This window comes from Lemur catta, chromosome 7 (genome assembly GCF_020740605.2).
Source record: "Lemur catta isolate mLemCat1 chromosome 7, mLemCat1.pri, whole genome shotgun sequence".
In the NCBI taxonomy this organism is placed as follows: domain Eukaryota; kingdom Metazoa; phylum Chordata; class Mammalia; order Primates; family Lemuridae; genus Lemur; species Lemur catta.
The window spans coordinates 100,538,858-100,560,358 of NC_059134.1; the positions used below are offsets into that span (position 1 = coordinate 100,538,858).

A 21,501-nucleotide genomic window follows, 5' to 3' on the forward strand; every position below is an offset into this window, starting at 1 on the left:
ACCTTTCCCACCTGCCCCGCCCCTCTCCTCCACTAAGCCCCGCCCCGGCACTCGCCCTCGGGTGGGCTTTGTTCTTGCGGTCGGCCCCGCCCAGGCCCCCAGCCACAGCTTGTCACCCCACAGACATCGACGAGTGCATGTTGTTCGGGGCGGAGATCTGCAAGGAGGGCAAGTGCGTGAACACGCAGCCGGGCTACGAGTGCTACTGCAAGCAGGGCTTCTACTATGACGGGAACCTGCTGGAGTGCGTGGGTGAGCGCAGCCGGCCCAGCGGCCGTGGAAGCGGCGGGGAGACACGCACAACCACCCCGACCTGCCCCTGCCACCTATCCTTTTCCTCCAGACGTGGACGAGTGTCTGGACGAATCCAACTGCCGGAACGGAGTGTGTGAGAACACGCGCGGCGGCTACCGCTGCGCCTGCACGCCCCCGGCCGAGTACAGCCCGGTGCAGCGCCAGTGTCTGAACCCTGAAGAGATGGGTGAGGCCCTGGACGGGGAATCGGGACGGGAGCGGGGAGCCCAGGTCGTGCTGTGACAGCACCCCCACCCGTCCCCTCGCTGCCGTAGACGTGGACGAGTGCCAGGACCCGGCAGCCTGCCGTCCTGGCCGCTGCGTCAACTTGCCAGGCTCCTACCGCTGCGAGTGTCGCCTGCCCTGGGTGCCCGGGCCCTCCGGCCGCGACTGCCAGCTCCAGGAGAGCCCGGCCGGTGAGGGTCGGCCTGGGCCAACTTGACTCAGGAGCCTTTTCTGTCGTGTGCTGCCCTGAGGCCCAGCCCCTGCGCAGGTGGGGTGGAGCGGAGGCGGCGGTCGCTGCCTCGGGCTCCTCCCTGACGTCTATCCCATCCGCCGCAGAGCGCGCCCCGGAGCGGCGCGACGTGTGCTGGGGTCAGCGCGGAGAGGACGGCATGTGCGCGGGCCCCCTCGCCGGGCCTGCCCTCACCTTCGATGACTGCTGTTGCCGCCAGGGCCGCGGCTGGGGTGCCCAGTGTCGCCCGTGCCCGCCGCGCGGCGCCGGTGAGCCGGTCCGGAATGGCGGGGAGGGAGTATGGGATCTGCCGAGGTGCATTGACATCGCTTACCGCCCTCCGCCCCTCAGGGACCCAGTGCCCGACCTCGCAGAGTGAGAGCAATTCCTTCTGGGACACGAGCCCCCTGCTGCTGGGGAAGCCCCCGAGAGGTAAGGGCAGCCAGAGCGGGCAGCAGCAAGGACGGCAGCCGTGGACTGGGGGCGGTGTTGACGTCTGTATTCTCTGGCCTGCGCAGAGGAGGACAGTTCGGAGGAGGACTCGGACGAGTGCCGCTGCGTGAGCGGCCGCTGCGTGCCGCGTCCAGGCGGCGCGGTGTGCGAGTGTCCCGGCGGCTTCCAGCTGGACGCCTCCCGCGCCCGCTGCATCGGTGAGCCAGGCTACTGGGCGGGGGGGCAGGGCGATCGGAGCACTGGACCTAGCGGCCAGGCGGAAGGCTAAGCAAGTCGCACCTGTCACCCACACCTGCAGACATCGACGAGTGCCGCGAGCTGAACCAGCGCGGGCTGCTGTGCAAGAGCGAGCGCTGCGTGAACACAAGCGGTTCCTTCCGCTGTGTCTGCAAAGCCGGCTTCGCGCGCAGCCGCCCGCACGGGGCCTGCGTGCCCCAGCGCCGCCGCTGACACCACACTCGGCTCAGACCTTGGTGATCACCGAAGGGTTTCCACGAGCTAGGCCTCTCATTCCTGCCCCGAAGCGGGGCTCGGACCCAGGGACCCCTGGGGCCCACAGGCCCCTTCGGGCGCTCTGAGACCAGAGGGGCCCATATAGGCTCTGCCTGGGTCACGGGCAGATGTTGGGTCTCCCGGCGCTGTCGGCCTTCCTCTCAGAGGGCATTTCCTAGAAACTGATAAATCAGATCGTGCCTCTTTACTCTTGGCTATCGAAGCAAATTGATGTTCCTGTCCGCGGACTGCGCAGGGCAGCACCAGACCCGGCCGCCTCCTAGGGGCTAGACTGAGCCCGGGGCAGGGGGTGCGAAATAGAATTTATTGTGGCTCTGATTATGTACACGTGAGATGTGCCTGGCCGGGCAGCCGGGCTCGCATGGTTTGTACAATAAATACATCCGCGGGCGGCTCTCCGCAGCCGGGAAGCGCCCCCACGGCGGTTCAGTCCAGCTTCCGGGCTCCCAGCTTCATGGGGCCTTTGGCCACCTTCTTCTCGGCGCGTTTGGCCTCCATCTCCCGCCGCCGCTCCTCGCGCTTTTTCCGGGCCAGCTCAGCCTTCGCCTGTCCTGGGGGCAGGAAGGGGAGGCAGGTTTCAGGTCCCCAACGGGCGGTGAAACCCTTCGTGAACACCAAGGTCTGGGCCCCATGGGGCGTGGGGACCCTAGTCAATCAGCCCGCCGAGGAAGCACTTACGGCTGTCAGTCTCCAAGCCCTCCCAGCTGTCCTCACCCCAGGAGTCAGGCCTCTGCTGAAAAGGGAAGTGCGGGCTGTCGTGGGGCCATTTTCTTCCCGCTGAGGTCTGCTTGGCCTCCACCCTCCCGCCAGACCCGCGCTGGGTACCTGGGTGCTGGGGCGCGCAGACAGGGAAGAGAAAGGATCGCCCTTGTCATTAGGCTCGGGTGCGCCCCAGTTATACTCGCTGGCCATCCGTGTGCCTTCAGGGGGCCGCTCCGGTGAGCTCTCCTCCTGCCAGCCCTGGTCCCAGGAGCCTTCGGCTTCCCAGCTGCTCCAGTCGGACTCCAGGGATTTGTGATCCTGGCTGCTGACCTGTGGGGGCAGGGGGAGGTAGCACTGGGCCAGGGAGGAAGGGGCTGGATCCACCCCCCATACACACCATCCCCTTCCCCTTGCCTGACCCCTGCTCACCTGCCCAGCTCGGCCTGCTTGGCCCCCAGCATTCCAGTCCTCCTGCTGGGCCAACACAGACTCCGCCTCCTGCTGCAGTGTGGGAAGGAGGAGGGATGACAACTGACCTCCTCCCTAAAGGGCAAGTAAACTGCTCCAGCCTCTTCCCAGCCATGGGCTCCATTCTCTAGTTGTGTGAGTCTGTGTGTGTATATGTGTTTTTGTTTTTTGAGAGAGGGTCTCCCTGTGTTGCCTAGGCTGCTGGTCTGGAACTGAGTTCTAGGGATCCTCTTGCCTGAGCCTTCCTAGTAGCTGGGACTACAGGCATGAGCCACCCTGCTCAGCTCACATTTATCAGTAAAGAGATAGGGTCTCGCTCTTTAACCCAGGCTGGAGTGCGGTGGCTCCATCATAGCTCACGGCAGCCTCGGACTCTGGAGTAGCTGGGACTACAGGCAGGAGCCACCTCACTGGGCTCCACCCACTAGTCTTTTACTGTCCTTTGTGCTCCTCAGGTCCTGTTTTCCATCTATATAAACTGGACACTGACCCCTGTGCCCTCACCTTCCATGAGGCTGGGGAATGAGATGTAGATGCTCACAGCCCTCTCTACAGCATTGGGGGGCCAGAGACTGCTCTCAGCCAGATGGGGACACTGGGCCCCAAGCTCTGCCCCATTCTCTTCAGGACAGCCCACTCCATCCTCGGCCCACCCTGAGCCACCCCCTATGCAGGACTGGTCTGCTTCTAGGCCTGGGAGCAGCCTCTTCTTGCTGGAGCCAGGAGGAGGAGGGACAGGGTGTAGAGGAGAGTGAGGGGGTCCAGGGCTGCCCCAACCACCACCTGCCTGTCCTTTCCAGCTGTTGCCGGAGGCTCTGGAGTTGAGCAGGGCTCAGCTGCTGGCTCTGGCCTACAGTGACCTCTCCAGGAGGCCTGCTTGCTAGGGATGCTGTACCGATGAGGACAGGCCAACCTCATATAAGCCCCCGGGATGGCAGCCTGTGGCTTTGAGCTGGGGTCCCCTAGGGAGGCCGCCTCAGCACCACATACCTCCAAGCTGCCCCAGTCTTCGTCATCCCATCTATCAGCAGTGCTGCTGTCCTCTGCTGTGTCCTTGTCCTCCTCTTGTGTCTCCCAGTGGCCTGAGGTTGTAGGGATGGCAGGGACAGGGGTAGGGGCCGGGGCAGGAAGTCCTGGGGAGTAGAGGCTCATTGAGCTTTCAGGGAGGTCTCAGGATGGCAGAGGTTGCTGGGGGGAGGAGTGCAGGCAGAAGGGGCACTGAGGAAGCCCACAAGGGGACTAAAGCTACCCCTCCTCTCTGTCCCCATCACCACAGCAGGGGGAGGCAAACAATAATAGCTCCTGGGTGCCAGCACCTCTCAGCCACTGATACAGCCAGTCTGGGACACTTACCCTCAGGCATGGGTCTCTGGGGAACATTGGTCTCCACTGGGGTAGCCGTGGGGTGCGCACGGATCAGCTTGGAGGTGAGTGAGGAGACCCCAGTCACAGCCCAGCCTGCCCAGCTGGCTGCGGCTCCCCCCATCCCGGGGCTGGAGGCTGCGTGAACGTCCTTCTCTGGCAGTGGCATGAGAAAGGTGGATATGGCCATGTCAGGCTCACATGGGGAGAGTGATAGGGCAAGAAATGAAACAAGGTGACCTATAGGGCCCCCTCCCTTCTCCAGGCCTGGGTTCTTGCATCTATGAAATGGGGGGTTGGTGGCAAGTCTGTTCGCGAGGCTCTTTCCAGCTCTCAGAAACTTTGGTGGGTGTGGGATGTGACAGTCCACAGTCAAGGATATGGCCGGGGAAAGGGGGAGCACCAGTGTGGGCCACTTACCCACTTCTGCCAGCTGGGTGGGGTCCTCTGACACAGACTCCAGTTTGGACAGGAAGCTTCGAATGGCCTTGAAGGCCTGTGGGTAGCAAGGGGCAGAGCTGGGGACTCCAGGGATCCCGAGAGCCTGCCAGGCTCCAGGGCCCAGCCCCGGCTGTGTCTCACCTGGTCCCGCACGGATTTCTCAGGATCCACAGTGAGGCCGCAGAGCACAGGCAGGATCTTGTGGGCACAGTCGTTCATCGAGTAGAGGTTGTGGGTGGCAGCGAAGCCCAGGACACCCGCCACCCGGGACGGTGCAAATGGGTCCTTAGTGGCCCGGCTGAAGGCGGAGGTAAGGACCCTGTGTCTGGTCTGGCATGGGACAGAGAAGAGGGCTCCTGAGTGTAAGGTCAATATTGAGGCCAGAACCACCAGCTCTTACTTCCCAGAACACAGGCCATCCATGAGGCCCCCAGAGTGTGAAAAATGTGAATTAATCACTAACTTAAATGGGGAGAATTTACCTAAAACTCTGGATTCGGGCTTCTCTTCCCAGATCACTGGGCTCCATGCTGCCTCAGGGCAACAGGGACCAGAGCAGCAGCTGCCTGAGGGGCTGGGGCATGCACCTCCCCTCCTACCTGCCCTGCTGCCCAGATTCGTTCATTCCTGTTAATGGTCTGGGCACGGCAGGCATCTGAGTTTACAAACTTTGCCTGAGGGGATGTCCACAGGCCATGGGCCAGGCAGGCTGCCAGACACGCCCCCTAGTGGCCGTGTGACCTGGCCCAACTCTGTCCTCAGGAGCCCAGACACCAGGGCTGAGGGCACCTAGGGCCTAGGTATCTGGGAGGATAAGAGCCCCACACGCAGGATTCCTGGCCCTGGAGGAGGCCGTGTTCCTGCAACAGGGACAGGTTCCCAGCGGCTGTGCAGGACACTCACACTGGCACTGAGGTAGGAGCCGATTTTGCCCAGGCAGACAGTTGTGTTGCAGCGGATGGGGCCCTGATCATCCTTGGCCTGCAGCCGTGCGAAGTGCTTCATCAGCTCCACATTGAGGTTGGCCTCATTGAGCTTCGGGGCTAGAAGCAGCATGGACTATGGGCACAGGGGACAGTGGAGACAGTGGGTTGGGGAAGACAGAGGGCCACGTGCAGGAATGGCCTCCTGGCAGCCCTCAGCACAGCAGACCCACCAAAGCCACCACACCCACCTCCAGCCTGGGCCTGGCCTGACCCATCATGGTGAGGAAAGGGACCTCCATTTCTCTGTTCTCCTTTACAGCAAAATCTCAACAGTTTGTCTGCACTCCCATCTCCCATTTCTATCCTCTGCTCTCTTGTGGGCACTTTACCCAGACTTTCACACAAGCACCCCCCACACACACACACTCTACCTAGTTGGCTCAGGTTGAGGTCACTGATGACCTCCATGTTGCTAAATTCAATGGCCAACTCTGCATCCTCACCAAACTTGACCCTCAGCAGTTTTGACACCACTGAGATCTCCCTCCTCCTTGAAACTTTTGTGTCTGGTGTCTCCAGGACACCAGCCTCTCCGGCTTCTCTGACCTCGCTGGCTGCTCCTTTTGCCAAGATCTTAATGTTCAGATACCCAGAGCTAATCTTCACCCCGCTTTTATATCTAAACTCTGGCCCTAAGTGACCTCACCCATTTTCCAGCTTTAAATGCCCTCCCTTGAGCTGACAACTTCCAGGTACATACCCCTAGGCCAGACTTCACACCTCATAACCAGTAGTCACTCAATTGTCTCCATCCAGCTAACTGACAAAGCCAAGAGGGGCCCAACCTGCTCCTGAAAACCTGCCCCCCCAACCAGCCTTCTAAGTAAGCGGCAACTTAACCTTCCAGTTGCTCAGGCCAGAATCATCAGAGCCATGTGACACCACATCCATCCATCAGCAAACACTGTCAGCTCTACCTTTAGCATGTGGCCCCTTCTGGCCACCTGCTGCTAGCCACTGCCCTCCCCATCTGGGCCACAGCAACAGCCCCTAGCAGTGTCCTATCTTCCACCCCTGCCCGGATGGTCAGTTCTCCACATAGCTACAGGGCAATCCTTTTAAAACAAGTAAGACCAGGTCACTGCTCCACTCAACCTCCCCAGTGGCTCTTGTCTCACTCCCAGTGAATGTGGCAGGTGTCTGTCACGCTCCACAGGCCCCGGCCCCCAACCCCACCATTATCCCTAACTCCACCTCCCACAACCACCTCAGCCACACTAAACTCTTCAGCCACTTCTACACTCCAGTACATTCCAGCTCAGGGGCTGTGCACATGCCATTCCTTCTGCAAGGAATACCTTTCTCAGATACCCTTGTAGTGCAATCCCTCACCTCCTCGCCTTAGATGACACCTCAGTGAGGTTTTCCCTGACCACTGTTTTAAAACTGCAAACTCCTCTCCACGCTTTCCCTCAATTTCAAACATATGTTTTTTAATTTTGTTTACTGTCTGCCAAGCCCTCGAAAGAAAGCTTTTGAGGGCATTGGGCTGCCTCATGCACATTACATCCCAGCACAGGGGCTCAGGGCCGGGCACGGAGGGGTGCTCGGTGAGTGTCTGCTGAGCGGAAGACTGTAGCTGTATCCACCCTGCCTGCCCCCCAACCTCCCGCCAACTGCCAAGCTGCACTCACAGCCTGGACACACACACATACAGCGTGCAGGATGGTGCCTGCTCAGACCCATGGGCTAAAACCAAGGCCTCTGTGTCTGGGGTGAGCCCCCTCTAAGCCTCAGAAAACCAAGGGTGGCCACTCTGGCCCTGGCCACACTCACCTTGACCGTCTGCTCACGGATGGCAGGGTTGGTGTCCAGGAAGCCATGTACAACGTGGGGAAAGATCTGAGTGTTGACTGTTGGCTCGTCAAGGTATTGGATGAACTGCTCCATCTGTGGCCCAGGTTGGGATGTGAAAACAGTCAGCCCCTCCCACGTGCCCCCTGCTCACTGCCACGTGGCCACTCATGCCTTGGTTTCTCCAATCAGCAGGGACTGGCTGGCCATGTCAGCCTCCCGAGCCCCTGCCTGTGTATCTGGCCTCAGGCCCATGTGGAGGGGTGAGGAGAGGCCAGGAGGGTACTGGGAAGAGCCAGGGACAGGAAGTCAGAAGGCCTGGTTCCTGGTCCTGCTCAGCTGACCACCTGTGTCACATACCCTCTTAGAGCCTCTATTGCCTCTTCTATAAAAAGGGGTATAACCCCTGCCCTACTCCTCCCTGCCCACCCACAGTGCCATGAGGAGGGCTGGTGCCTGTGGGAGCTGGAGAGGGAGTGGTACCTGGGAGCTGCCGGTACTCCCTAGCTCACAAGGTCCCCACCTATCCTGTCTGATGCTCCCAACTGCCCTGAAGTTGCCAGGAGAGATGATATACCCGCTCTAGATGGCTAGAGTGGCCGAGTGAGGAGATTGCGGGTGGGGCGGGGGGACAGGTTTGAGCCCTGCAGCCCAAAGCTGCTGGCGAGCCTTGGGCTTAGCTCGACCTCCTGAGAGCCTGGCCTCACTGGGTCCCTCACCTGTGTGTATGTTCAGGGGTGGGGTTTCTGGGGTCCCTGTGCAGCCAGGGCAAGGGCTCCAGCCACCTGCCTGGGGCTGGAGGTGAAGCAAGTGCCTCCCCAGCAACCTAGATGATGTCTGGGTGGGACAGACTCAGGCAGGAACTGGCCGAGGTGCCCACCTGCTGTAGGAGGCGGATGCGCATGGCCCGATCAGTGGATGAGAACATCTTGACCACCACAGGGATGATCTTCTGCTGATACTCCTCAGCATTGAGGAACTTGCCCACCTGCAGGAAGAAGCAGGAAGAGGGGTTCAGCCACATCCACTGCAGCAGATGACTTCACTCATTCAACGTCCTCGGGCTCCCTGCTGATACCCCTGGGTGGGAATGGGGTGATGGCAGAGTGGGGGTGGGGGGGCAGGCATTTCCCCAGCGGCCTTCTGCCCACACTCCCAGTTACCCCTGCCCTTAAGCTTTCTCGGTCAAGGCCTCGCTGGGGAAGCTGACAAAAGCTCTATGCCCCTCCCTGTAAACAGGCACCCCTATGCCACATGCACACAGAATTCTGCCTGCAATTTCTGGGGGTTCCCAGCTACCCAGCATTTGCTTGCTGTCTTCTCCCCTTCTAGCATGTCCTTCAGGGGCAAGGGTTCTCCCCAGGGTGGGCAGAGCAGGGAATGGCAGGTGCTTGTGGAAGGCAAGCTGAGGCCTAAGGAAGGGGAGAGGATTCAGCGCCCAGAAGTCAGGTGAGCTGAGTGCAGAGGGGGTTGGGGGGAGGATGGGAACATGGGAGGGGGTGCAGATAATCCCCAGGCTCTGGGAACTGGGGTGCACTGGTCAGATCAGAGGGGCTACGTGGGGAAATGGAGGAAGGGCTGAAAGCTCTGAAGCAAGGGGTGTGTGGAGAAAGGAGTTTGGAGGCATAGAAACAGCTGATTGGGTGGCCCTGGCCTGCTGAACCACAGAGATGCTGACAGGAGACTCCTCACGTGGACTTGGGTCTGCTCTAACCAGGCTGTCCCCTACCCCAGGGCCTTCTCTGTGACAGTTCATATGCACCCAGCCACCTCTCCGGGCCCCACAGCTCCTGAGGCTCCAGGCCTCCCAGGTTTCTCCTCAGGGAGGTACGTGGCCTCACTCACCTTGAAGAGGGGCGTGAGGACAACAGCGCCAGCATTGCCGAATTCGAAGGCAGTCAGGAGCTGGGGCAGCACCTTGTGCCGACAGAAATCCTCAGGGAACGAGTCCAGGCTCTTGCTCAGCTCTTGGAAGAACTTCTGCTTCTCAGTTGGCTCTTTGATCTGGGGGAGTGAGGACGGGACCCAGGGTGATCAGCCTGGTCATGGCCCACCCCCAACCACAGGCGAGGACAAAGGCCACTACCGGTCTGAAGCAGCAGAAGTGGGTTCAAAGCCCAACTCTTCTACTTACCTACCGGATGACCTTGGGCAAATTCCTCCATCAGTAAAATGAGGTAAGAACTCTACTACCTCACAGGGTTGTTCTGGGGATTCAACCAGAAAATGCATATAAAAGCTGCCAGCACAGTGCCTGGCACACAGCAGATACTCAGTGACAGGTGTTCTCATCGCTGCCACCTGACCTGTTGCTAGAAGAGCAGCCACCAGGGTATCTGGCCCTTCAACAATGCTGCCTCTACCACTCACAGCCACCAAAGTGTGAGTACCACTAACCCCACTGCACAGATGAGGAAACTGAGGCTTAAAGAAGTGAGGGGGCTTACTTGGCCGCCCTGCCCTGGCTGGGATGGGCATGCAGTTCTTGGCCGGCTGCAGGAAGGCAGGGGTTAGTGGCAGTTTACCCCCGCACCTGGTCCTCCCACTGAGCCCAAACAGGCCACGCTGTAAGCCCATGGTCTCTTGCAGTCCTAACCTCCCTCTGAGGCCATATGTAATGTCCCCAACTCACATCTTCTGAGCACAGATTATCTCAAATAACCCTCCCCACAACTTTACGAGGTGGGTGGTAACACAGTCCACATTTTACCAACAAGGAAGCCAAGGCACAGAGAGAGAAAGGAGCTTGTCCAAAGGGAGACAGCAGGGAGGGTTTGACCCAGTGGTTGAGTACCTCTGCAGTGCTGCATCTTTCAAAGAGATGCTGCCACTCCCCCACTGGAGAGGAGGAGGCTGAAGGTCAAGCTCAGCAGCCAAGAGTGGCCAGGTGGGGATTACAACCTAGGCTGTACTCCAAGTCTCGTGCTCTCTGCTCTACCCTGCACCCATAGCCACTGGGCCTAGGAGAGATGACCTCTGGAGGGGGACAAGGAGGACCTGGGTGGCCTTTGAGCAGCTCAGTCCAGCATGGGAGGCAGGCTTGGCTCTGACCACACAGTTTGGGGAGCCAAGGCCCACAGAGAGGCCAAACCACGTCCAAGGTCACACATGGAGAGTGGCAGCTTGACTCTCTCCACCTGACAATGGGAAGGAGGCCCCTGGGCACTGCCCTCCCACATTCTCCTGGAGGCTGGCCAGAAATAGTCCATTTCCTATGGGGCACATTTTAAGGAGGATGGCAGCCCAGCAGAGCCAGCCATGTGAGGAGAACATCACGTAACAAAGTTCCTGCTGCACCCGCACCGCCCAGGAGGACACAGGGCCTCAGTATTTCCAGTAGCTTCTCCTTCAACATGAAGTTGAGGTTCCTCATACTCTAGAGGCCCTCCCTGCCCCGATCTGAATCAGGATTCCACAGACTCCACTCCATCCAGGTCTGTGGAAGCATCTGTCTCTCTTCCGCCCCCTTCCCCTGCTCCTGATTTTCTGCCATCTCTGTGTTCCCCAGATACGGCTGGGTCAGAGCAGGTGCGCAGAGCAGAGCTTCCCTCCTTCATGCCCCACAACAGCCCTATGGGCTAGCAGACGCCATGATCCTCCCTGCTATACAGATACGAAACCAAGGCTTGGAGGTAAAGCAGAGAGCTCCCTCCTCACCCTCTTTCCATGTGCTGTTCCCTCTGCCTGGAATGCTCCTCCCCGGTGGCCATCCCCATGGCTCCCACCTTCATGTCCCTCAGGCCACAACACAAACGTCACCTTCAGAAAGCCCATCCCAGAGTACCCACTCTACCATTTTCCTTTGCACACTTACGCAGGGAGCACAGGTTTTCTGTTCACATGTTTGCAGTCTCTCCCCCAGCGAGTGTTCCCAAGGATGGGGACCTCATCTGTTTACTCCTTGCTAAGTCCTTTCAGGCAAGGCTCTAGGTCTGCCTTGCCCTCCTCCTAACTGCGCTGCCCACCCCGCCCCCCGCCCCAGCACAGGGTGTTACACACATCAGGAACCAGAGCCAGAATGTATGGGGGCAGTTACTGGAGTCACAAGAGCTGTCACTAAGCACCTACTGTGTGCTGAACACTATACCATGTACTTTAAATGTACGGACTCCTCGCCATGCTAGGTACCGGCTGAGCATCCCTTATCTAAAATGCTCTGAACCAGGAGTGTTTTAAATTTCAGATGTTTTCAGATTTGGAACATCTGCATTATACTGGTTGAGCATTCCTAATCTGAAAATCTGAAATCCTCCAATGAGCATTTCCTTTGAGCATAATGTTGGCACACAAAAAGTTTCATGTTTTGGATTTTCGGATTCAACTGTGCTATTGTCAGGACTGAGCTTCAGCCAAGGGCAGTCACAGAGCAAGTAAGAGCAAGAGCCAGGGATTGCCTAGTCCACTGGGTTCAATTGTGAGAGACCCTGAAAAGCAGAGTAGGGGGCAGAGCTGAGGAACATAGAGCCAAAGTCCAGGGTGGGTGGCGGGCTCACCTGAATCTCTTCCAGAAAGAGGTTGGTTTCTACAAAGCAGTTGCTCATAAAGCCACCAGGTGCCCGGCAGTTCTGCAGGAAGCGGGCTGGGTTGGGACGCACCTTGGGGTTGGCTCCTACCAGCTCACAGTAATGGGGCACCAGTGATTTGGGGATCTGTGGCAGACGGGGTCAGTATCAGGGCAGGGGTAGGTGGCAGGCAGGGTGGAACTGAGGTGGTACAAGCAGACAGCAGGATACTCACCTTCCCAGGGTTGCGTAGGGCTGCCGCCCGAGGTAGGGACCCATTGAAAACTTCCCAGATGAGGCAGCCCAAGCGCCACATATCCGCTGACCTGTGGCAGTGACCCAGAGTTGCTTAGGGCCCCACCAGCTACCAGTGTAGGCCTCCAACATGCCTTGAGCACCAGGTACCCACTGCATGGCAAGCCCTGGGTGTGTCCCTCAGTTGACCCATCAACCCCAAGATGCAGGTTTTGTTAGCCTCATTTAACAAATTTAAAAAACAAACAAGCAGAGGTTGAGAAGCAAGGACATCTGCCCCAGGTCACACAGCATTCAAATTCAGAACCACCCAACCCTAAAGCCTGTGTCCATCCTGCCTTACCACCCTGAGGATCCTGGAAGCAGATGAATGGTCCTCACTCCTGAGACCCTGGGTCCCTCCCCAGCCAGGCAGCAAAACTAGGGAATGTCAACTAGTCTATGGGTCCCAAGGGTGCAGGGGCTTCCGACCAGGGCAGGTTGGGGCATGCTGCCCCCAATCACTCACCACTTTTCTTTGACCACCCTGCCACTGCTGTCAGCCAACTCCGGGGGGTCATACTGCTCAAGCTCGGGAATGCCCTTACGGGGCGGTCCCTCACCATTGCCCTGAGCTGAGTACATGTAATCCAGGCTCCCAAGCTTCCATTCGCCAGCTCGGTCCACGAACACAGCGGCCATGCAGACATTGTTGTGGATGAGGCTGCAGTCGTTGACCAGGAAGCTGAGGGCTTTCTGGGGGTAGAAGGAGCCCTGCGTCACATCCCAGTACCTGCAGTCCCCCCCAAATCCCTGCTGTCATCACCACTTTCCCCCACCTCACCACGATCTGGTGTAGCCCCCAGGAGATCTCTAGCTCCTTCAGGTCACCAGCCTCCACTCTCGCCTTGAGGTACATTCCCAATGGGGTCACAGCCTCTGTCACTACGTGGAGGCATTTTTCTGTCTGAGGAATAGGACACCAGGATATCGGGGTGGGATGGGGGAAGTAGAAAGGGGGATGAGGGACATGATGGGAAGAAAGGTGGAGAAGAGGAATCCAAATCTGGGGGTGCTGGGGCACAAAGGGTGGAAACTGAGCGTCAGGAAGAGATGAGACAGGAGTGGGCAACCAGAAGAAAGTAAGGAGGGGCAGAGGTGGGCAGACAGGGCAGTGGGTACCTCCAGCCCATCAATGTAAGCCAGGATGTTGGGGTGCCGGAGAGTTTTGAGGCGCTTGAAGGCAGCTTTGGCCACCTGGGTCTGGTCTTCTGCACCAGGCTTCACATCGTACACGAAGATGGACACCGGGCTGCCTGTGGCCTGGGGGAAAATAGACGGACCTGAGAGGTGGGGGCCAGGCTGACCCCTCCGCTGGGCCTGGGTCTCACCAGATCCAGAGATGGTCCCCAGATATGTTTTGTGACCGGAAGAGAAGGACTGCCAGCCCGGTCTCTCCCCAGGTCAGCCCTTAGGGACTTAGACGGGCCCACGTGACCCCGGCCCGGTCCGCCTGTCGGTTCCTCGGTCCTTCCACTCGCCACGTCGGCACTGCCCGTCTTCCTCCCCGGCCCGTTGCCCCGGAGGCTCCGCCGCCACGTCAGGCCGGGCGCGACGCAGCGGGGCCGGCGGCGCAGAATAGGCGAGGCCCAGGTCCGCCGCGGCCTGCGGAGCGGGACCGCACTCACCTTCTTGCGGCCGCGGTGCAGAGCCCAGGGCCCAGGCGGGCCGCCCTCGAGGGGTTCCGGGATGAGCTCGAACGGGAAGTCCCGGACCGGGTCCCGGGCAAAGAACCACATCGTCCCCGCCGCCGCCGCCGCCGCGGGCTAAGGCCCCTCAGCTCCGGGTGCTCCCGACGCCCGAGCCGGGGCGGGGCGGGGAGGAGGCGGGGCTGCAAGGCGGGGCCTGCGTCGGTGGGCGGGGCCAGGGCGGGGCCGCAGGGCGGTGGGCGACGCCGAGACCAACCCTCCGCCGCCGGGTAGCGCGTGCGGCTAGGTGGGCGCTGCCAGTTACAGGTCGCCCAAAGTCTGCGAGCCTCTGTGTCCTTATATCCACAGGGGAGCGGTAATAGAGCCCACTTCCCAGCATTACTGTAAGGATGAGAGCTTAAGAAGGAACAGACGGATAGGGAAACCGAGGCAAAAAGGCGGAGAGAGAGGGGGACCGACCGACCGACGGATGTGAAGGGGTGCAGTGAGGAGCGAGCCAGAAACTTAGGGAGGGAGATTGCCCCCACAACCAGACGCTCCCTCCCACCAGCCCCCAGTCGGGGGAGGAGTCAGTGTCGGAGGGAGGGGGAGTGAAGACAGAGAGGCGGAGCCGCGGAGAAGGAGCGTGGGTGACGGGCACAAAGTGAGGCAAAGGTCCGAGGGAGGTCCAGGAAACCCGGCGCCAGAGTGGGGACCCAGGGAAGGGAGGAAGGAGAGACTGAGGAGGAAGAGGCGATGACCCCAGGAAAGGAGAGAGTGGATGAGGGCAGCTGGGCAAGTCCAGAGGAGACGAAAGGGCCGGGAGGGGCCCCAGCTTCCCTGTTCCCCTGGACCAGGCAGCCGGGCTCTCTGGTCGACAGGACCCGCGGATCTCCTCCAGGCCGGCCTGTGCTGTCAGCAGTGGAGTGGTATTCACTCAGTCTGCCCATCACACTGGTGGGGATCCAGCCCCTGAGCTGGAAAGAGCCCTGTGTCCAGCAGGGGCTGGACAGGATATGGTTCCTCTGTGGGTAGGGTCTTGGGACCCAGGCCTGGGGACATTCCCTCAGCCATACCCTATGGGGTACAGGTGAGATTCTAGAACTGATTATGAAACATCTGGTTGGGATGCCTTTGGGAGCAGATTCAAGAGCAGGGATGCCAGAGTCAGGCAGAGATGGGTTTGAATTCTGCCTCAGCCCTTCACTGGCTGTGGGAACTCACACAGTTCCTTTACCCTCTGGGAGCCTCAGTTCCCCATCTATAAACTGGGGTGAACGGTGCCCTGCACCACACCTGACACAAAACAGCCATGCAATAGACACTCATTCTGTCCCTTTCCTGTGTGGGACAGTCACGCAGAGTTGGGATCAGCCACAGTGTTGTCTGTTTGGGACAGAATAGAAATCACAGCTAGAGATCCTCCTGCGTGGCTTCAGTAGGAGGGAGGCAGTGACAGTGTGAATATGGAACAGGGCGTGTTGGGGTGGAGAGCACCCTGTTACTGGAGGGGAGCAAGCAGAGGACATGAATGCCAGAATACGTAGTCTAGAATGTTCCCTAATGAAGAGGTGAGCCACACCCTGGGCTGTGTATCTGGGAGTGTGGAATGATGGAGAGGGCAAGGCTGGCGGGGAGGTGATGCTTTGGGGTGGTGGTCATAGTTGGAGGGGAGAGGTCAAAGAACTTAGGGTTCATGTGGTGGCATTTAGTTAGTGGCACATTCCCTTAGCACCTACCAGATGTCAGGCCTGTGCAGGAGGAAGGGTAGGGCCACTGGGCTGGGGTTAGGGGGAAGCTGTGAGTCCTCAGGGAAAGAGGAGCAGTGGGGATATAGGACAAAGCCTAGTACATGGGCAGAGGGCACCAGGAGACAGGGAGCCAGCAAAGGAAGCTGTCCCCAGATTCTCTGTTAATGAACCCTGCTTCTGCAGTGGAACTTAGCACAGGAGGGCAGCCACCTTAGGCTGGGGGACAGCATTCTTTTCCCAAGTTCTCACCTTGTGCCTGCCCTGTTCTCACATTATGAGCATCCATTTCATCACCTGTAAAAAGGAGGTGATACCAGCCCCTCATCAATGCCCTAAAAGCTAGGGAAACCAGTATTGTTCCCATCTTACAGATAACGAAACTGAGGCTGTGAAAGCTCACACAGAAGTGGCAGGGTCTGAGCGCTGTGCTGTTGTGCTGCTTGCTGCCTCCTGTGACAGTCATGGTGAGTTCAAGCTGCCCTACAAGCCCCACCATCACCTGTGGGTGTCCTGGGGCAGGCAGGCATGGCTTCCTCGAAGACGCCAGGAGGCTACCTCCTCAAGAGGAGATACAGGAGGATGTCCAGTGGACAGAGTCTGGAGGCAGATGCCTTGATTCGCATCTCATTTCTATTGGGTCTTGGGCAAGTCACTTCACTCCCCTCTTCCTCATCTGTAGAAGTAAAGAGAATAAAAGTAACTATACAAGTGTTCATTGCTGTGGTTGGTAGATGTATTTGGCCCCCTATAAACAGCATATTAGAGCTGGGTGCAGTAGTCCCGGCTGCTCGGGAGGCTGAGGCAGGAGGATCACTTGAGCCCAGGAGTTTAAGTCCAACCTGGGCAACATATCAAGATCCTGTCTCAAAAATAAAGCAAAATAAAAATAAATAAATAAGTAGCACACTGTGGGGGGTGCAGTAGAAATGGAAGGACTTGAAAAGGAAGTTGTAAAAGAAAACAAAACTTGGTGGCATGGATGCAAAATAGAGGATGTGATTGGAAAGGCTCAATGTTGGAATTGCCTTATTAACTAGAAATCTTTAGAAGATGGCACAGGAGATGAAAGTGATCCACTAAGGCAGGAAAGTAAAACCCTCAATATTGTGCCTCTGACAAGTAGAGTGTCCAAGTCTCAGTGAGGAAAATGAAGCTATTAATGTATTCTCGGTCAGCATTAGGACAATGTTCTCAGTCTTGCATTAAGCTACCCACATGCTTTTATTTTCTCCAGGAAACTGATGGTTCTTTACTGCCACTGTAATTTTTTGGTTATTATTAGGAGAGTAGTGTTCCTTTCCTTTCATGAAAGAGAAACATTTTTCAGTTACCAAATTGTTAAGAAGTTGTAAAAGTCCTTTGGTTTTGTTTATTCAAGTAACATTCTGCCCTCAAACCATCATGGGGGGTGAGGAGGGATTTGGGATTCCAGGCACTGCTTGTGGGAATTAACTGGCACAACCTCAGCAGAGGACACATTGGCAATACCTGTTAAACACTTGTAAATGCGTCTCCTTTGCCCCAGTATTTCCACTTCTATAACTTCATCCTACATAAAAACTTGTTCAAGTCTGCAAAGATTTATACCAGGTTGTGTAGTTGTTAGAGCCTGGATTCTGAAGCCAGACTGTCTGGATTTGTATCTCAACTCTGCTACTTATAAGCTGTATAAAAGAAAATAAAAATCTCAGGACCACCCCCGCAACCCCTTATGCAAAAGAGAAGGTCAAGCCTGGAGTCACGTGCTGCCCCATTCCAAAAGAAAAGCTGTTACTAGCATCATACATGGGCCAGATCCCCAGGGAAAGGTAAAAGGCCCTGGGCATCTACAAGAACTGCCCCACCAGTCATTCATAAGGCAATCCCTTGCTGGTCTCCCATAAACACAGACATGCAAATTGTAACTTTAGGTCTACAGCCTAAGTCTAGCTCCTAACAACTAAAGTCTATTAGATTCCACATTAATAATGTTGATTAAGAGTTTATCTTCCCAGGTGTAGAACAGGCACAAGACAAGATCAAACATTCTTCTACCTACCCAGGGACATCTACATAACTGAGTCTTCCTTCACTCTCATTTTCTCTTCAAACCTTCACTTCGTCTTATATAAAATATACATTTCCTGGGCCTCACAAGAATGTAACCATTTGCCTCACTACCGACCCCCTCCAGTTTTCCTTTCTGTTTGCCCTATCTCCTTAAATACTGAAGCTCCCAAATCATTCTCTGGAAAAAGCAGTCATAGATGTGGCTGTGGCTTGTGTTTTTCCCATGTTTAGCCTCAAACTTTGGCTTAATAAACCTCTATTGATTGAACTCTTTGCCTCAGTCACCTAGTTATTTTGGGTTGTCAGCTGTATGGCCTTGGGCAAATTACTTATTATCTATGGTTATATTCAGATGCGTTTTCTCATCTGTAAAATGGGTAGAGTAATAGTACCTACTCCATAGGTGTGGTAGGCTGAATAATGCCCCCCAAATATGCCCACCTCTTAACACCTGGAACCTGTGAATATGTTACCTTACATTGTAAAACAGACTTTGCAGGCTGGGCACAGTGGCACACACTTATAATCCTAGCACTCTGGGAGGCTGAGGTGGGAGGCTTGAGTGCTTGAGACCAGGAGTTCGAGACCAGCCTGAGCAAGAGCAAGACCCCATCTCTACAAAAAACGGAAAAACTAGCTGGGCGCAATGGTGTGCGCCTATAGTCCCAGCTACTCAGGAGGCTGAGGCAGGAGGATCACTTGAGCCCAGGAGTTTGAGGCTGCAGTGAACTACGATGCATCCACTGTATTCTATCCCAGGCAACACAGTGAGGCCATGTCTCAAAACAAAACAAAACAAACAAACAAACAAAACAGACTTGCAGATGTGATTAAGGAGCTTGAGATGGGGAGATGACGCTGGATTATTCGAGTAGGTCTAATATAGTCACAAGATCCTTCTGAGAGGAAAGCAGGACAGCACAGTGGTAGGAGATGGGATGATGAGAGCAAGTGGCTGGAAAGCTGTGAGGAAGATCAGGAGCAGGGGTTGCAGGAGCCTCTGAAACTGGAAGAGACCAGGAGACAATTCTCTCTTGGAGCCTTGGGAGGGATGCAGCCCGGTCGACACCTTCATTTTAGACTTCTGATCCCCAGAACTGTAAGATAATAAACTGTACTGTTTTAAGCCGCTGAGTTGGTGGTCATTTGTTATAGCAGTGGTAGGAAACTAATGCAGAAGGCATGCTGTGAGGATTCGTGAGCTCACATGTAATTGCTTTGAATAGTGTATGGCACATGGTAAGTGTTCAATACATGCTGGCTCTTATATCAATCGTAGGATTGTTTGTTTTTTATTTTATTTTATTTTTTTGAGACAGAGCTCACTCTGTTGCCTGGGCTAGAGTGCCGTGGTATCAGCCTAGCTCACAGCAACCTCAAACTCCTGGGCTTAAGCAATCCTCCTGCCTCAGCCTCCTGAGTAGCTGGGACTACAGGCATGCACCACCATGCCCGGCTAATTTTTCTATATATTTTTAGATGTCCAGCTAATTTATTTCTATTTTTAGTAGAGACGGGGTCTTGCTCTTGCTCAGGCTGGTCTCGAACTCCTGAGCTCAAACGATCCTCCCGCCTCGGCTTCGCAGAGTGCTAGGATTGCAGGCCACTGCGCCCGGCCAGGATTGTTTGTAATGTGGAAAACTGGAATAATCCAATGTCCAACAGAAGTAGAGTGATTCAAAACTCCATCTATGGAACCACAGCAACAGTTAATAAGAGGCTGCTCTACAGGTAGTTACATGGTGAGATGATGATGACAGTGACGATATTACAGCTGTTTTCTGAATCCTTGCTGTGTGTCAGGCACTAAGCTAAGCATTCTCTCTGCATCACCTCTCTGGTCCTTATTACATTTTGAGGTAGGAAGCTGTATCAGTCTGTGTCCAAGCAGGTGCAAGAAACTACCACGTTATTTGAACAGGGAAAGTTTAAAGAATTAGGCTGGGTGCAGTGGCTCACACCTGTAATCCCTACACTTTGGGAGGGCTAGATGGGAGGATTGCTTGAGCTCAGGAATTCAGGACCAGCTTGGACAACGTAGTGAGACCCCGTCTTTAAAAAAAAATTTACAAGTGAGCCAGGTGTGGTGGCATGTACCTGTAGTCCCAGCTACTCAGGAGGCTGAGGTGGGAGGATCTCTTCAGCCCAGGAGTTCAAGGCTGCATCGAGGTACGACAGTGCCACTGCAATTCACCCTGTGTGGCAGTGAGACCCTGTTTCTATTCTAAAAGAAAAAAAAAAAAAGAACTATTGGCCAGGCTCGGTGGCTCATGCCTGTAATCCTAGCACTCTGGGAGGCCGGGGTGGGTGGATTATTTGAGCTCAGGAGTTCAAGACCAGCCTGAGCAAGAGCAAGACACCGTCTCTACTAAAAATAGAAAGAAATTATATGGACAACTAAAAATATATAGAGAAAAAATTAGCCGGGCATGGTGGCGCATGCCTGTAGTCCCAGCTACTCGGGAGGCGGAGGCAGAAGAATTGCTTAAGCCCAGGAGTCTGAGGTTGCTGTGAGCTAGGCTGACGCCACGGCACTCTAGTCCGGGCAACAGAGCGAGACTCTGTCTCAAAAAAAAAAAAAAAAAAAAGAGTTATTAACTGTAACAAGAGACTGGAATAACAAGGGATAGGCTGGTACAAAGTAAAGAGGACTATAAAGAATACAGGAATAGCAGAGATAAGGGGCAGCTCTGTCCCCAGAGCTGAGACAGATCACCCAAGGAAGAACCCCCTCTGCCCCCAGGTCTGAGATCCAGACCTTGTTGGAAGGAATGGCTGCAGTTCATTGGATAGCAGAGATTGCCCAAGTGCTGCGCTGGCCCCGTGGAACTTGCTGGAAAACAATCCCCTAGCTGTTCACGGGGAAGTGTCTCACTAGAGGTACTCCAGTACTCCCAGGGTTGGGTGGGGTGCTGGGTGGGGGAGGCAGCCGAGGCTGCGTGTTGCTGGCCACTGTGCCCTGCAGGAGGCAGGTGCTGGAGAGGCGGAGATGAGTGCGGCAAAACCAGCAGCAGAGCCTTTTCCTCCAGGAATGTCTCTCAGCACCCTCTACTGGCAAAATTTAATATTTGGCCATCTGGCAAAAAAAAAAATATTTAAAGGGCCCAAATCCACTTTCACAAAGCAAGCAAAAAGAATGAATTCGGAGATGAAAGGCAGTCATTAGTTCCATTTTACACAATTCCCATCAGAATCCCACTTTGTAGAAACTGACAAACTGATTTTAAAATTCATATGGGGAGGCCGGGTGAGGTGGCTCACATCTGTAATCCTAGCACTCTGGGAGGCCGAGGCGGGCAGATCATTTGAACTCAGGAGTTCGAGACCAGCCTGAGCAAGAGCAAGACACCATCTCTACTAAAAAAAAAAAATAGAAAGAAATTATATGGACAGCTAAAAATATATATAGAAAAAATTAGCTGGGCACAGTGGCACATGCCTGTAGTCCCAGCTACTCAGGAGGCTGAGGCAGGAGGATTGCTTGAGCCCAGGAGTTTGAGGTTGCTGTGAGCTAGGCTGACACCATGGCACTCTAGCCCGGGCAAAGAGTGAGACTCTGCCTCAAAAAAAAAAAAAAAAAAAAATAGGAAAGAAGAGGGAAGCGGAGATTCATTATACTGAAAAAGGAAAAAGGAGTCATGTCCAAAAATGGTTAGATCTAGGCCAAGCTAGATGGCTCATGCCTGTAATCCCAGCACTTTGGGAGGCTGAGGCAGGAGGACTCCTTGAGGCCCAGAGCTTGAGACCAGTCTAAGCACTATAGCAAGACCCCATCTCTACAAAAACAAGTAGAAAAAATTAGCCAGATGT

General features: G+C 56.0%; 2 protein-coding genes across 8 annotated transcripts in view; one reads left to right on the forward strand and one right to left on the reverse strand.

The window, feature by feature from the left end:
• Positions 1-2,148, forward strand: part of LTBP3 (latent transforming growth factor beta binding protein 3) — a 17,517-nt gene extending 15,369 nt beyond the window's left edge. The window contains exons 22-28 of one of the 2 annotated variants that reach the window (XM_045556023.1): positions 124-252; positions 344-481; positions 570-710; positions 856-1,017; positions 1,100-1,180; positions 1,267-1,398; positions 1,500-2,148. In XM_045556023.1, the coding sequence (XP_045411979.1) occupies positions 124-252; positions 344-481; positions 570-710; positions 856-1,017; positions 1,100-1,180; positions 1,267-1,398; positions 1,500-1,651 (935 nt within the window). In that variant the 3' untranslated portion in view covers positions 1,652-2,148. The remainder of the gene's footprint in view (positions 1-123; positions 253-343; positions 482-569; positions 711-855; positions 1,018-1,099; positions 1,181-1,266; positions 1,399-1,499) is intronic. The other variant, XM_045556024.1, reaches the window with a different exon arrangement.
• SCYL1 (SCY1 like pseudokinase 1) lies at positions 2,005-14,115 on the reverse strand. Of its 6 annotated transcripts, none has more exons than XM_045556029.1 (18): positions 13,892-14,115; positions 13,386-13,526; positions 13,048-13,170; positions 12,733-12,959; positions 12,205-12,295; positions 11,961-12,116; positions 9,313-9,471; positions 8,348-8,455; positions 7,450-7,563; positions 5,591-5,746; positions 4,829-5,017; positions 4,667-4,742; positions 4,238-4,402; positions 3,875-4,017; positions 2,846-2,917; positions 2,540-2,746; positions 2,393-2,447; positions 2,005-2,265 (listed from the first exon to the last, which is right to left on the reverse strand). In XM_045556029.1, the coding sequence occupies exons 1-18, from the start codon at positions 14,000-14,002 to the stop codon at positions 2,141-2,143; spliced, it is 2,418 nt and encodes an 805-aa protein (XP_045411985.1). In that variant the 5' UTR covers positions 14,003-14,115; the 3' UTR covers positions 2,005-2,140. The 6 variants fall into 6 exon arrangements, with proteins under 6 accessions (XP_045411985.1, XP_045411984.1, XP_045411981.1 ...); XM_045556028.1 differs by having other exon boundaries at positions 2,846-2,959; positions 13,892-14,065; XM_045556025.1 differs by having other exon boundaries at positions 2,540-2,959.
• Between the last annotated feature and the right edge of the window lie 7,386 nt (positions 14,116-21,501).

Bases quoted from the DNA above. Each gene is read 5' to 3' on its own strand.
- SCYL1 (XM_045556025.1), bottom strand. From the start codon at position 14,002: ATGTGGTTCTTTGCCCGGGACCCGGTCCGGGACTTCCCGTTCGAGCTC. The intron at 12,296-12,732 runs GTGAGTGATTGG...TCACTGCCACAG, and splicing joins AGGGTGGTCAAAGAAAAGTG to GTCAGCGGATATGTGGCGCT. The intron at 9,472-11,960 runs GTGAGCCCGCCA...TCACTCCCCCAG, and splicing joins TCTTTCTGGAAGAGATTCAG to ATCAAAGAGCCAACTGAGAA.